Source organism: Saccoglossus kowalevskii, chromosome 14 (assembly GCF_978046115.1).
Source record: "Saccoglossus kowalevskii chromosome 14, keSacKowa6.1, whole genome shotgun sequence".
In the NCBI taxonomy this organism is placed as follows: Eukaryota; Metazoa; Hemichordata; class Enteropneusta; family Harrimaniidae; genus Saccoglossus; species Saccoglossus kowalevskii.
Window position 1 is genome coordinate 10774232 of NC_140654.1, and position 16905 is coordinate 10791136.

A 16905-nucleotide genomic window follows, 5' to 3' on the forward strand; every position below is an offset into this window, starting at 1 on the left:
CATACTGTATTAACCTGGTATGATTTGACAATGTGATTTCAGCCACTTGTTTCTCCTGTCGCAGACACCCACATGTACAGTTGTGAATAAACCATGTACTGTATTAACCTGGTATGATTCAACAATGTGATTTCAACCACTTGTTTTTCCTGTCGCAGACACCCATCTGTACATTTGCTAATAAACCATGTACTGTGTTAACCAGGTATGATTCAACAATGTGATTTCAACCACTTGTTTTTCCTGTCGCAGACACCCATCTGTACATTTGTTAATAAACCATGTACTGTGTTAACCAGGTATGATTCAACAATGTGATTTCAACCACTTGTTTTTCCTGTCGCAGACACCCATCTGTACATTTGTTAATAAACCATGTACTGTGTTAACTAGGTATGATTCAACAATGTGATTTCAACCACTTGTTTTTCCTGTCGCAGACACCCATCTGTACATTTGTTAATAAACCATGTACTGTGTTAACCAGGTATGATTCAACAATGTGATTTCAACCACTTGTTTTTCCTGTCGCAGACACCCATCTGTACATTTGTTAATAAACTATGTACTGTGTTAACCAGGTATGATTCAACAATGTGATTTCAACCACTTGTTTTTCCTGTCGCAGACACCCATCTGTACATTTGTTAATAAACCATGTACTGTGTTAACCAGGTATGATTCAACAATGTGATTTCAACCACTTGTTTTTCCTGTCGCAGACACCCATCTGTACATTTGTTAATAAACCATGTACTGTGTTAACCAGGTATGATTCAACAATGTGATTTCAACCACTTGTTTTTGCTGTCGCAGACACCCATCTGTACATTTGTTAATAAACCATGTACTGTGTTAACCAGGTATGATTCAACAATGTGATTTCAACCACTTGTTTTTCCTGTCGCAGACACCCATCTGTACATTTGTTAATAAACCATGTACTGTGTTAACCAGGTATGATTCAACAATGTGATTTCAACCACTTGTTTTTCCTGTCGCAGACACCCATCTGTACATTTGTTAATAAACCATGTACTGGGTTAACCAGGTATGATTCAACAATGTGATTTCAACCACTTGTTTTTCCTGTCGCAGACACCCATCTGTACATTTGTTAATAAACCATGTACTGTGTTAACCAGGTATGATTCAACAATGTGGTTTCAACCGCTTGTTTTTCCTGTCGCAGACACCCATCTGTACATTTGTTAATAAACCATGTACTGGGTTAACCAGGTATGATTCAACAATGTGATTTCAACCACTTGTTTTTCCTGTCGCAGACACCCATCTGTACATTTGTTAATAAACCATGTACTGTGTTAACCAGGTATGATTCAACAATGTGATTTCAACCACTTGTTTTTCCTGTCGCATATACTCACTTGTACAGTTGTTTAATAAACTATGTACAGTATTAACCAGGTATGATTCAACAATGTGATTTCAACCACTTGTTTTTCCTGTCGCAGACACCCATCTGTACATTTGTTAATAAACCATGTACTGTGTTAACCAGGTATGATTCAACAATGTGATTTCAACCACTTGTTTTTCCTGTCGCATATACTCACTTGTACAGTTGTTTAATAAACTATGTACAGTATTAACCTGATAATATTTAACCAACAATTCCAACCACCGCTAGTCACTGCGCAGTCGTAGTACACTTACGTCGATGGCCATCCGAGATTATAACCTACACGTGACACGTGACGAACTTTGATACGGTCAAGCTTACCAACTTAAACATTACTGAGGGAGTGTCGTATACCAAAGATTAAACATTATCTTTTTGTGTCAACTCGAGTCCGTCGCCATTTTTTTATAGACAAGAATTGTATGTGTTGCTAATACGAGATAGAATCTGCCGAATTTATCGTTTGTCAGTGAATACGTATATTACTATAATATCAACAGGACAACGTTGACCTGGGATAGACATTGAATCGGTAAATATAATATTATCTGATCGTTTCCCAGTTTCAATATTCAATAGTAACATAGCTATATGTAGCAGACAGAAACATCAATATTATTATGTTCGTGATGCTGCGTAGTTTTAACGGGGTGATTTTTTAAATGTTGGTCCAGGTTTGACAATATGTATTTTGAGAACCTGCCAGGAATTCCATTTAATATATATTCCCGGTATACGAACAGGGTCGGACGCGTTTAAATTGAATTCATATTTGTATACACGGATTGTGCCAAAGGTCTTCAAAATAGACATAGTTCAAATATAACTAGTAAACACGGAATGTTGAAAACAATGTCCACTTTGGGAGAACACATATTGCATATAAGAGTTTTATAATTTATGATTTGGTTGACTTTTTATTTATATTGACTAAGGTTTTGACGTCATTATTTAATTGTACGCGAGAAAGGATACATCTGAATAATAACTTAAAGGGCGGTGGTCGTCGCGCCGCGTCCTGTTCGATATGGGACTCATAGCGACGTATACACCGCATGTAAAATACATTATTTATTTACATGAAATTCGAAGACGCGCTGCGCGACGACCGCCGCCCTTTAAAATCTAGGTTGAAATCAATTTGGTCCTGGCTATTATTTGATGGCCTAAGTACATGGGTTCTTTCATCTTTATAGACTCAGTGACGTCATCTTCGGTATGATTTATGGTTGAACCAGCAACAAATTCAACTCATGTTTAACATATGTGATTACGACCAAAAGACAAATACAGCTCCAACATAGTTTTGAAAGTGTAATACTTGCTTAGTTCATCAATAGACGTACCAACGTTGTTTTCAGCTATCTAACGTATGATGATCTATGATTAGAACAAATTTGTTCTGTTCCAATGTGTTCCCAAATGTCGTATTTTCGACACAGCTCTGTTTTCCAACTCCACATTTTGATAAAGTACAAAAACAAGGAATGTAATGTCATTCAACGACTATGTTCGTGGCAACTGAATTAGCAAGCTATTTGTCATAACGTCAATTGTGTTAAATCATATGTTGTACATATGATTTATTGTAAAACAAAATCTCTGTTTGGCAGCAAACATAGCAGTATTATTTCAATGAAATTATGAAAATTATTTACCGAGACGTTTAGAATTTACGTATAGGTACTAGCTCGTAATTCTTAACGCATGCGCACTATTGTATGTTTGATGTTAGGGGTTGACCTTTAGGAACTCGAGGGGCGATGGCAGAATTGGAACAAAAAAATAATTTGCACAGAAAAAAGTCCTGCAGAGATCAATAACAGAAATAAATCTACACGCGTCGCTACGTTTGGAATTGACGCGCGCGCCAATTAGAAACAGATCTAATTTTGTTATGCCTTTGACTGACAAAATGTAAATAAACAGACATTTGATATAATAACTTTCTCGTCGTATGTTTCCTTTTCAGCACTCAGCATTAACATTCACAATAATCGAATAATTTCCGATAATACAATCAAGGACCAGGATGACAACTAAGACGAATAGTAAAAATGGAGCGAATAATAATTATCAAAAGTCGTTTGTACAAAGATTACTTAATCCTCGTATATTCATGATACAGTTGTCTGTGTCACTGTTCCTGGTTGCATGTATGGCAATGGGTTATATGGCCGGAGTCTTGCCAACTATCCAGAAGCGATACCATTTAAGTGATGCGCAGACAGACTGGATTGGGGTTAGTTACGGAGTCGGCGTGGTTTTCGCCATACTTTGGATTAGCCATTTTGGAAGTTACGGACGCCGTCCAATCGTCATGGCATTTGGAATACTCGTCTGTGCCGTTGGGGGCGTCATTGCAGCATTGCCACATTTCGTGTTACCAAGATTACAAGAAAACGCGGCTTGGAACGTACTATCCAATAGGAGTACGGAAAAAGAATACTGTGGCCTCACTCATGACGTCAACAAGCCCGACGATTTCTGTGACGAAGGTCAGTTAGTTGACGCCGTAGCTCAAGATACGACCACCATCTTGGTATCCGTTGGTTTGCTACTGTGTGGTTTCGGTGTGAGTCCGTTACTGTCACTGGGTACTGTTTACATGGACGATGGAGTCGGTAGTCACGAAACTGCGATCTACTTAGGTGAGATAGAATAGAATAGAATAGAATAGAATAGAATAGAATAGAATAGAATAGAATAGAATAGAATAGAATAGAATAGAATAGAATAGAATAACATAGAATAGAATAACACAGAATAGAATAGAATAGAATAGACGTTTAATACCACCAAATTGTTGTAAATGTGGTTGATTGAATAGAAAATGGCATTTCCGGTTAATTTTTTTAACTTTATTTGATTGAATATGGATTCAAAATTAACACAACTTGCGAGAAGTCATACAATGTTTGTTCCAAGAGAAACAAACTTTTTCATCTCCTGATTCTACCCATAGAAACCAAGCTAAATTTAATGTTTTTTTTATTTTTTTGGTAACAATAGGTGTTGTTTCTGCATCTCTCATCCTTGGACCATGTATTGGCTTCGTAACTGGAGTTGCCATAGTGATGACCTATCATATTGAGTTTAACTACGTAGAAACCACCATGACGTCAACACATCCATATTGGTTAGGTGCCTGGTGGATGGGCTTCCTAATATTCTCGGGTATAATGGTCGTCTCTTCTGTGCCATTCTTTTTCTGTCCAAAGGAGTTTTCAAAATCGGGTGGTCGCAGAGGGCGCTACAAATGGGGGTTCAGTCCATTAAATGACAATATCAGTTGCCTGGGGAAGCTAAAAGGTAGTTATACATAAACTTACATATTTATGTTTTAGTGGAGTTTTTGAAGATGATTTTGTTGATTTGAACAACTTTTACCTTCATAGTACTTTTTTCACTGTAAGTAAATACTGGTGAGCCTGTCAATTTTCACCAAAATACAACATGGATAAGGGACAACATCAAAAGTTCAATGACTTTATGTAGGATAAAAAACCTTATTCCTTTAGTTTTTTTCCAACCCCCCTCCCCCACTTAATTGATAAATATTGATCATGGGGTCAGACTACAATCATAAATTGATAATAGGACAGTAATATGTCATAGCAGTTGGTTGTAATAATGAAGCGGAATATACATGTACGCATGCGCAAACTACTTTTCTGGGTTCTGCGAATGCTCTAGATCCATGCACTGAAACTGACCTCATTTGACGCACATATTTAGACTCTGGCCAAACCATTTTCTCATCTTGGATGTTTTTTTTTTTTCATTTTCTGTTATTTTTGTTCATGATTGGATAGAAAAAAAAAAACGAATTACAAATACTCCAAGATTTTTTTGACTTCATTAAAAAATAAAATCGTTTTGTAGGATGGAAACTTTTTGAGGTCAACCCCACCCCCACCCCCAAACTAAAGCAAATAAGTTTTTAATCTGACATCGATCTTTTGATGTCTTCCTTAAGAACATGTAATTTTCAATATTGTTGTTTGACACTGCATATTGATGATAATACATTGAATTATGATTCACCATGAACTAAAAACATTGTTCTTGGAGCATGAAAAATGAAAAAGAAAATTGATACGCATGTGCAGAATTGTTAGCAATGCACATACATATAAATGTTTTTTTTCTTCGTTTTTCATCCCACAGATAGTGTATGAAATACTACAAAATCAACATGTTTAGTTAAAAATAAATCATACTGTAAAAGGATTAATTATTCACTGGGTTTTTATTTTGCTTATTTCGCTGACTGGAAAATGCGCTAAATTAAAACCCAGTGAATTTGGCATAGAACACGTTATCTAAATGATAAAACCATGAATTTAAAACCCACTGAATATGCCTGAAATGGTAAATCAGTGAAATTGAAACCCAGTGAAAATTAATCATTTTACAGTAGTTAAGGTCCTTATATGCAGTATATAACAAAGTATATATGTATGCATTCATATTGCATTTTTAACACTCAACTTGTGACACATACAGAATATTTCATTGTTTATGTTTCGTGTATAATGTAGATTTCGGTGAAAAGTTGAAGACTTTGATGTGCAACCCCCTTTTAATGGCGGTCTGTATCGGCGCTGGTGCTGAAATGGCTGTTAATATCGGCGTTATGATGCATTTACCGCATTACCTTGAAACGCAGATGCAAGCTTCTGAGCTATATGCTTCTACCTTATCTGGTAAGTTTTGGTTCTATCTGGTTTATACCGGTTTTCACTAGTTCATTCTGGTCTTATTTGGTATGTACTACTAATATCTGGTATACCCCATATTGGGTAAGTATTATATGGTGTTAAATATTAAATCGGATACAAAACTAGTTTTTGTAGTGTATTGTGTTGTGAAATGTTTGCCGAAGCTAATTTCCCGAGGGGACCAGATTCAAAGAGATACAAAGTACATGATAACAATAAGGTGACTTTATGGAACAAGTAAAAATCTTTACAGCACAATCGAGGGCACATTTTCGGGCCGCGCTTTGTTTACGAAGAGTATATAATTCACTGAAATAATTACGACACAGAACATTTTACCAATCATATTTGACAATTTTGACAACGCTATGGACGCATAGTTAGACAGCAATACAGACCCGGGTGTACGAACTAATTATGTTTTTTATACACATGGCTGTCTAGTGTATTGGCGAATATGTAAAGGAATCTAATATGGAAGCATTAACTTTTAAAGTTGTTGTACTACTATTATGTATCATTTGTTGCTGGAAAAACCCATTTAGATTCAGTAAAATCAGTAAAGTAAAAACCGCCATTTTCCCCAAAATAACACTAATCTGTCAATGGATTATCATTTTCGCCTTTTAGCTGTCTTGGAAGTGGTAGTGAAGAATGGTGCTGTATAGATCGTGTATTCATTTGTGCATTTTAACATTGTGCATAAATTGGACCTTGTGTTTTTTTGCAGTTGCTATTATGCTTCCTATGGCCTGTCTTGGTATCTTCACTGGTGGACTCCTCATTAAGAAACTACAATTGTCGGCAAAAAAATGTGCTCGTGTAATCATGTACGCTGATCTGACGACCATATTGATCTATTTATTTATCTTCCTATTCGGTTGCAGTACACAGATATACCCAGATGTCTTTCACTCAACACCAAACAGGTATTCAGAAAACATTTTCTCATTTTTTGCCAGTTTACCGAAATTCGATTAATTCAACATTTTTAGTCTTTATTATTCTTTGTCATAGTCATGAACATCAGCAAATATATATTATTTGAACATCATAGTCAACTGATGTAACCCTGCTCAAATTAAACCTACAATATTTGTTCCATAATTTTCAGCCTACAGAAAATTATGTCCATTCGATCCAAAACAAACAAAGAAGTTATGGAAAATTAAATAAAAATTGACATCAGAACTTTGAGTAAGGCTTGTACATTCTCCATGTCTGCAGTACAAACACTAATTTACCTATAAAGCATCAAACGATCAATTATATTACGATGGTTTTGTGTGTTTTTATAGCTCCAGTACTGTTCTAGACAATAACACGAATATTACGACTGTGAATCTAACAATGCCTTGCAATGTACAATGTAACTGTGATATGGCGACGTTTTATCCGGTTTGTGGTTCAGATGATGTCACATATTACTCGCCGTGTCATGCTGGGTGTTTGGTGAAAGAATTTGACATCGCCAATGGCGCAAATGGACAACCTGTCAAGGTGAGTTATGTGACACCGCAAACTACCATACTTACAACACCAGAGTAACTGCTTTCAGGTTCTGTAGAATACTTTATTTTAGCTGGAATTAATTTTTGCTGAAAACAATTTTTAAGTGTTTTGTATGGAATTTATTTTCACTGATTTTTGACAAGTTGAATGTAAAACATAGGAAAAAATTTATATTCGCTGGATTTTATTTTCACTGAATCAGTGAAAATATCGAAAAAATTAATTCCAAGCAAAAATCAAAGAAAGCTTAGAAAGAACTCCCATGTGCTGAGAGTATTGTAACACATTAAATATAATTCGGAATTACTTAGCTGAAAACTAATTATGCAAATCAGAAAATTAATATGAACAGATTTTAGTGTAAAACTAATGAGGTCTGCGCAATGTAACAGAAAATCTATGTACCAAGTTTAATTGAAATGTGATTAAAACCAAAAAATTATGAATTATTAAGCTAATTAGGAAATTAATATAAACAGATTTTTACCCCAAACTAATTAGGTTTGTACATTGTCCTAGAGCATCTTTGTACTAAGTTTCATTGAAATGGAAGAATTAGTACTTTAGATATCAGGGTGAAAGCATAAAATTGGATAATTATGCAAATTAGGTAATTAATATGTACAGATTTTAACCCACAATTATCGAGGTCTGTCTATTGTCCTACAGCATTCATGTGCAAACATTCATTGATATGTGATGATTAGTACCTGAAATATCAGTGTGAAAGTTGGAAATTGGTTAATTATGCAAATTAGGTGATTAATATGCACAAATATTTATCTAAAACAATCAATCTCTGCATAGTCCTTGAGTATGTAAGTACCACGTTTCATTGAAATGTAATGCTCACTACTTATATCAAAAGCTGAAAATTAATTAATTATGCAAATTAGGTAATTATATGTACTGATATTACCATAAAAACTATCAGGTCTGTGCAGTGTCATATGACATCTATGTACCAAGTTTCATTGAAATGTGATGTACTTGAGATATCAGTGGAAAAACCGAAAATTGACTAATCATTATGCAAATTAGGTAATTAGTATCCACGGATTATTACCAAAAACTAATCAAAACCTAGCATTAGTTCAGAGCATCTATGTACCAAGTTTCATCAAAATCCAATGAGTGGTTGTTTAGATATCAGTGGAAAAGTCATGGAACCACTAAAAAATAGCTAATTATCATGCAAATTAGGTAATTAATATGCATGGATTTTTACCAAAAACTAATCAAATCTGCGCATATGTTCAGAGCATCTATGTACCAAGTTTCATCAAAATCCAATGAGTGGTTCTTTAGATATCAGTGGAACAGTCATAGAACAGCTAAAAATTAGCTAATTATCATGCAAATTAGGTAATTAACGAGCATGAATTTTTACCAAAACCTAATCAAATCTGCGCATATGTTCAGAGCATCTATGTACCAAGTTTCATCAAAATCCAATGAGTGGTTCTTTAGATATCAGTGGAACAGTCATAGAACAGCTAAAAATGAGCAAATTATCATGCAAATTAGGTAATTAACGAGCATGAATTTTTACCAAAACCTAATCAAATCTGCGCATATGTTCAGAGCATCTATGTACCAAGTTTCATCAAAATCCAATGAGTGGTTCTTTAGATATCAGTGGAACAGTCATAGAACAGCTAAAAATTAGCAAATTATCATGCAAATAAGGTAATTAACGAGCATGAATTTTTACCAAAACCTAATCAAATCTGCGCATATGTTCAGAGCATCTATGTACCAAGTTTCATCAAAATCCAATGAGTGGTTCTTTAGATATCAGTGGAACAGTCATAGAACAGCTAAAAATTAGCTAATTATCATGCAAATTAGGTAATTAACGAGCATGGATTTTTACCAAAACCTAATCAAATCTGCGCATTGGCCCAGAGCATCTATGCACCAAGTTTCATCAAAAACTGATGTATGGTTCTTGAGATATCAGTGGAACAGTCATAGAACAGCTAAAAATTAGCTAATTATCATGCAAATTAGGTAATTAACGAGCATGGATTTTTACCAAAACCTAATCAAATCTGCGCATTGGCCCAGAGCATCTATGCACCAAGTTTCATCAAAAACTGATGAATGGTTCTTGAGATAGCAGTGGAACAATTGAACACACATTCACACATACACACATACACACACATACAGACACACTAACTGCAAAGACTCCTATTTTGTGCTTCGCACATGGGAGTCAATAAAATATTCTACAGTATATCAAGACAGAAAGAAAGTGTAAATTTAACCTGTAATAGGGTCAAAATAAAGTGAGAGTCGATGCAAGGAGGTGCCTGATTTTGTAAATATTAATCTGATGCTATTAGAGTACCTTGTACCTTGTACCTTTGCGATACTCTTGGGCGTGAACAACTAGAATATCGCAATACACTATGGACTTATGGGAAATTTTATGACTGTTAGTCAGTTTTAGTAAGGAGTTGACAAGTAAAACAGTGTGAAACAAGATGGTTGAAAAACTAAACTAAATAAATTATATTTTTCTTCACCTGTGGTTTTTTCAGAATAATGTTGTAATTATTTTGCTTTGGATGCAAATGGATGTGTGTGTGTATTTTATTTTTTTTAAATATGTATTTTTTATGCATTTTTCTTAACCATTATTCCTATAATAGTCAGTTTTATCATAGAGGTATATCTGTTTATACCTCCATGGTTCTATTGATGACTATTTCATTTCCGTTTATATTTTCGCTTTTAATTGGGGTAATTGGAAATAATTTCTTTTACAGAAATATTCCAACTGCTCATGCGTTGCTGGGAACATGGACGAAGGAACCGATAATTATGTCATAGGGGGCGTGTGTGATACAAGCTGTGCCAATTTCCTACCTTTTACTTTAACTATGTTTGCTATTGCATCATTTTTTAGTAATATGCCATGGATACCGTCTATTATGATCGTATTAAGGTGAGTTGGCTTTTTACTCGGTTCCCAGACTTAGTCTTCAAGTTTCAAACTTTTAAGATGACTGTCACATAAAATCTTAGAAAGTTATGCTATTTCTTGTCTTATTTATCACTGTTGTCTGTGACAGTGTTTGTTCATTTGTTCGTTTTTTGGCCAAATATTCTATTCTATTCTATTCTATTCTATTCTATTCTATTCTATTCTATTCTATTCTATTCTATTCTATTCTATTCTATTCTATTCTATTCTATTCTATTCTATTCTAAGATTTAACATACTTAAAATAAAGGTCTTCATGATAATAATAACATTTTAGCTAAGTTACTTTGTATTATATATGAACAACAGTTTGAACCACAAGCATGCATCCATCACTGAAAGTTGTTTTGAAAATACTGTAAAATGACTAATTTTCACTGGGTTTAAATTTCACTGATTTACTATTTCAGGCATAATCAGTAGGTTTTAAATTCACGGTTCTATCATTTAGATAACGTGTTCTATGCTAAATTTTACATATTCACTGGGTTTTAATTTAGCGCATTTTCCAGTAAGCGAAATAAGCAAAATTACAACCCAGTGAATAATTAATCCCTTTACAATAAATCAAATTGCATTTGGATGTCCATGTGACCACTTGCCCTGATACATCTTGTGATCGTATTGTTTATTCCTTCCAGGACAATGAATTATGGTGATCGATCTATCAGTATTGGCCTTCAATATTTATTCATGCATTTATTTGGTAAGTAAAACAAATAGCGTATTCACGATATACTTTGTATTTGTGCATTTTCCACAAATTTATTTAATAATATATAGAAGAATTTTTTTTTTCTGACGTAGTTTCACCGCCACAGTAAAAATTATGCAAACTAAAATTATCTCGTAATTTTGAAAACTGGAATGTACTATCAACTATAAGTTCTAAAAAAATCCATTTTTTTAGTTCCCGTTCGAACGAAGTCTGAAAATGGGGACTATTAGTTTGGGTTCCGTACGTCTGTGTGTCCGTCCATAGTCATTTCTCGAACACCCTTTGACCTATCTCGTTCAAACTTGGCATACAGACAATGTATGATGACCTACATGTGCACTCCAATTTTCCCTATGATTCGATTAAATATGGCTGACTGGCAGCCATTTTGTCCCTTAAATTTGCTAAATTCTGATATTTAAACGTGTCCGGAACTGTTTATCGGAGCTGAACAGGGTGATTTCAATTAAACTTTCTATGGTGATCATGCATATTAGGTTATAGGTGCACGTCACTTTTTCTTCGAGATTAGACCCAAGATGGCCGACTGGCGGCCATTTTTTTTCCTTTTTCGTGCCGATTCCTCTGAAAGATATGGCCTAATCACTTGAAAGTTTGTACATAGGTAGTATACTGCAAGGTTACACAACAACATGTTTTGTCTTGAGATTTGATCAAATTTGTCGAAATGGTGACCATTTTGTCATGAAAACATAAAATATCATTCTGTAACATGTTCGGAAAGGTTTCTTGGAGCTGAACAGGGTGATATGGCCTGATTCAGTTCAAAGTTGAATAGGGAATTTTCAATCAAACTTTGCATGATGACCTTACATATTAGGTTACGGTGCAAGACATGTTTCTTTTGGAGATACTTGAACAACAATACCCGACTGGCTGCGTTTTTCTTTCGTGCTATTTCCTCTGTAAAATATAGTCCAATTTAGTTTAAAGTTTTCACGTAGGTGCAATACTGACAGTAACACAATCTATAATCTGTGTTAGTGTTAAAAAAACATTGATGATCTTACAATTCTACATGTCACATTTACATCGACTACAGCTAATACTGAACATTATCAATGCTTGTTAATTTTATTTTTCAGGGTTTATATTGGTGCCATTGATACTCTTGGCAGTAGTTGAGAGTACGTGCTTTCTGCGTCACATGGTATGTGGCGAAAGTGGAATGTGTATGGCGTATGATATTCTATCGTATAGATACGCATTCTTGACTGTTGCTGGAGTGTTGAAGTTCATCGCATTTTGCGCTTTTAGAGCAACAGCAGCATATATACGTAAATTATATAAGAAGAAAGGACGTAAAAGAGCTGTGATGACGCCAGCGAAGACGATGGAAAATCATGATGAGATGACAGAGGTGGACAAAGGCATAGAATGGGACATTGTAGAAGAACCAAAAGGAGAACACCTCACCAAGTTCATGGTGACGAAAGTTGATACCCCGAAAGCAGATGAGAAAAATAATCACGCCCAGAATGATAATGAGCACAAAGACATTGACAATACAGGACCAACAGCAGGGAATGGAGCAGAACTCAATAATGTTCATGTTTCGAGTTTGTAAACTGGATATGGCTTCCGACAAGTGTGCTCGTTCACGATGATGTGTCTGCACCATGCCGTAAATATAAACAGAGAAGTATGTGAAAGACGTATGAATGACAGACAATTGTATATTTTTTATTTTTAGGTAATAAGAAAATAAATCAAAATGTTTTTTATGCATAATAGTTAAACCCACTACTTTGATGGGAGTTATTGAAAAAAACAACTTTCTTTGCTGTGCCTCGTATCAGAAAATCTATCATTTACTATGCATTATTGGAACACAGCCCAGTCACTTGGTTTGAATTGTTTAATAATAATAATTTACTGTGCATTATTAAACCAAATTAATATGACATTGGTCTTGTGTTCGTATCTGTAAACATACTTCATATCTCATGTTTTCCATGACACGTAAAAAATCCACATTTCATATTGTAAACACTTTGTCATAGTTTATGGGTTAACACCATACACCTTCACTTTGTTAAAGGCCCAATTCACTTGCCCCGGGCAAGTGTGAATTGGAGGTGTGGCTATTCTAATGCATGGCGTTAATCACTTGCATAGCCTATGACGCATCCTGTTTCAGCGGTCCAACATCACGTGACTTTGATTGACAGTAGTAATTATTCAAGATTAGTCGCGCATCCCTTTCCCCGGTTCATGTTTTTTACTTTTATCCGCCAAAATCTCAGCTCGTACACAATTTATTGTCATAAATATTACACACAGTCACTGCTGTGATATTCATAGTCACATGCATCCACTTTGGCACGACATAATCGACCTGTAAGTTCGAGAAAACATGTTTTTACGGGAGCTTGGCTGGAGCTGTTTACTACAGCGTGACAAGCAAGGAAATAATCTCTATTGTTTAGGAGCGTATTTATAGTATACCTGGGCCTTTAAGTTGGTTGCTACTAGATATTCTCGCCCAAATTTTTGCTGCACTTTTTTCTTATATTCTTCAATATTTCTGGAAATGAATCCTAATTTTGGAGTCAACAGACAAAATTTGAGTAAATTTTCAGTTTTTACTCAAAAAATTTGGCTATTTTTGTCATAGTCTTCTGAAAGAAAGTGCAGGCTATAAACAGGACTATTTTGTGAATTTGTGATGAAAAGAGGGAACTTGTGGTGGATTATCTGCAGCGACCCTAACCCAAACTTTCTGTATCATTATTCACCATCATACTTTCTCTTATGCATTATTAGTAAACCCACCAATTCATTGTGCCTTAGTGAACCCCATGACTGAACACATTCAAACAAGCAGCCAGTCCGCTGAGATTGCTCCGCTGTTAGCAATGCACATTGCAATTAAAGAACTGAAGACATCATTAGAAAATGAACAATATGTATAGTATCAAAGCAACAATACTTTCCGTTTTCAACAAGAATTCAAAAATATCACTTTTCACTAAAAATGACAAAAATAATCATCAAAATTAGATAATTGAAGATATCACCACGAAATTAACAAATCTGAAAGAGGTCCACATGTAGTACTTATATATGTAATATCAAAGCAATTGGCCTTGCGGTTTTTAACAAGAAGTTGAAAATATCACTTTTTACCAAAAATGACAAAAATATTCATTAAAATTAGGGAATTAAAGATATCGTTACAAAATGAACAAATCTGAGAGAGGTCCACATGTAGTACCTATATATTTAATATCAAAGCAATTGGACTTGCGGTTTTTAACAAGAAGTCGAAAATATCACTTTTTACCAAAAATTAGAGAATTGAAGATATCATCATGAAATGAACAAATCTAAGAGAGGTCTACCCAAAGTACATATACACCAAGTATCAAAGCATTCAGGCTTGTAGTTTTCAAGAAAAAGTTGAAAATGTAAAACATTGACACGGACGACTACGGACAATCACTCATATGATAAGCTCCGCTCGTCAGCGAAGCTAATAAAACCAATTATTTGTCAGCCATTTTTAAATTGAAAGAAATCACAAATCAAGCCGACATGCATCAGGGACCATTCATTCGTTGTGTTCCCACCATGTTTTAACAAACATGGCAAATGCATGCCAGAGAAAGTTGATGACGAGATAATATTTTGAGATTTTAGTTTTTTTTAGAAAATCGTGAACATTTGGTTACATCACAATCCCAAAATAACTGAAGTGAGCATACTACCTACTATACATCTGTGAATTTGTATCTATGTATCTGGTAATAAACTTGTAAAATCCGCTAGTTCAATAATAAACATAACTGGTAAGTCAACAACTTTGAATCAGAACAATAAACAAATTTAGTTGTAATGTTTGATTGCGATCGGTCAATGTATATCAGAGACATGGCATTTGCATTGGGCCATTTTAAATCAAATCTGAAAAAACATTATGGGCCCATTATGGTACCAGTAAATATGTTCAATGTATTTCCAAAGATGGACAATAGCTGTCCTTGTATAATAACCATGATCTGGGTTGTAAAAGCTGAAATTTTGATGTATTTTTAACATTTGACTACTGTAAAATACTTTATTTTCGCTTGGCATTAATTTTCGCTGAAAGAATGATTCAGTGAAAATAAAATCCAGCGAATATACCTTTTCAATTCAAATCGTCAAAAATCATTGAAAATAAATTTCATACAAAATGCCCAAAACTCTTTTTCACTAAAAATTAATTCCAGCTAAAATAAAGTATTTTACAGTATTTGGCCATTTTGAATCAGATGGTAAAAGAAACAAGACATGAATGTCGCAGTCCCCGTTATTTGATTATAAAATACTCATGTTAAAATATTACATGGAACAAACAATTGAATTAATATGTACTCCATGTGGGTACAACTCATCATAAAGTGATTTCCCTTAATCTGATAACTGAGTACACAAGTGTAACCAAACTATGTCTCATACATGCTCAAGAAATTGCATTCATAAATCTGAGTAAACCTTGATGTACCTTTAATAACTTGACTTCTTTGTTAATTCAGGTCTTTGTATATTACCAGAACCTGGGTTTGTTTCAGTTACACTACTATAATTCCCATCAAAATGTAGCCCTGACACCCCTCTACAGTTTCCACTGAGATTGGTAATGGTACAACCCATCTGTCACTGATTTAGATCAAGTTCATGACATCACGAAAAACCCCAGCATTACAATCTAAGCTAATTATTTATTCTGAGCATGCTCAGTGGTTCTTTCAGTGGTGTTAGGAGAGGTAGTTTTAGATGAAAATCATGAAAAAGACCCACTTAGTATTTTCAAATCTGGAAAAAAAAATTACGTGCATATTCGGCAGAGACTTGTTCATCAACCTGCAAAGTTTCATCAATATCTGCCGCAGAATTTCTGAGAAAATGTTAGAGACGTCACAGACGGAAACTGGAAATAAGAATTAATAGTCTGCGCCTGAAAAAGGGACATGATATATCTATAAAGTTTGAACACAACTGGTCAAGGCACGTCAGAAATAAGGCTCTGCACGGCACATAATTACTCAAAACAAAGTGGCTGCCAGCTGGCCATATTAAATACAACCTGAAAAACAAAATAACATGCATCAAGGCCTATGATTTCCAATGTTTGCACGAAATCCATCCATAAATAACTGGCTTTGCAATGGCAAAATTGTTTATATTGGTAATTTCAAGTATTAAAATGGCCACCATTCAGCCATTTTGCATCTGATGGTTGAACAAATACATGTGCATGAATATGTAGGATGTGTATATATAGTTCGAACATCATCAGTCATGGCAAGTCTGAGATATGCATGTGTAAAGTTTGAACGTGATTGGCCGAGAAATGTACGAGATGGAGGTGGAGACTGACAACGCAAGTCCATAATGCATCATTTTCGACCTTCATCTGAATGGGGACTAATAAACAGCCTGCAATTTTGAATCAAATGCAAAATGACCATTACGACTTGCATTTTGAACAGATACATGGACACACAGATGCACACATGGACAGACA

General features: G+C 34.7%; 1 protein-coding gene across 1 annotated transcript; it reads left to right on the forward strand.

Annotated features, from left to right (window-relative positions):
* The first annotated feature begins 3455 nt into the window (after positions 1-3455).
* LOC102801177 (solute carrier organic anion transporter family member 2A1-like) lies at positions 3456-13297 on the forward strand. Its single transcript, XM_078013086.1, has 8 exons — positions 3456-4074; positions 4436-4693; positions 5968-6132; positions 6878-7076; positions 7446-7647; positions 10437-10615; positions 11296-11360; positions 12479-13297. Exons 1-8 carry the CDS (start codon positions 3456-3458, stop codon positions 12958-12960), a joined length of 2169 nt encoding a protein of 722 aa, XP_077869212.1. The 3' UTR covers positions 12961-13297.
* The last annotated feature ends 3608 nt before the right edge of the window (positions 13298-16905 follow it).

What these genes read in the sequence shown, in the direction of transcription:
- LOC102801177 (XM_078013086.1), top strand. Translation starts at nt 3,456, where the DNA reads ATGACAACTAAGACGAATAGTAAAAATGGAGCGAATAATAATTATCAA. An exon ending in ATATGCTTCTACCTTATCTG is followed by an intron (nt 6,133 to 6,877) that starts GTAAGTTTTGGT and finishes GTTTTTTTGCAG; the next exon opens with TTGCTATTATGCTTCCTATG. An exon ending in TTTCACTCAACACCAAACAG is followed by an intron (nt 7,077 to 7,445) that starts GTATTCAGAAAA and finishes GTGTTTTTATAG; the next exon opens with CTCCAGTACTGTTCTAGACA.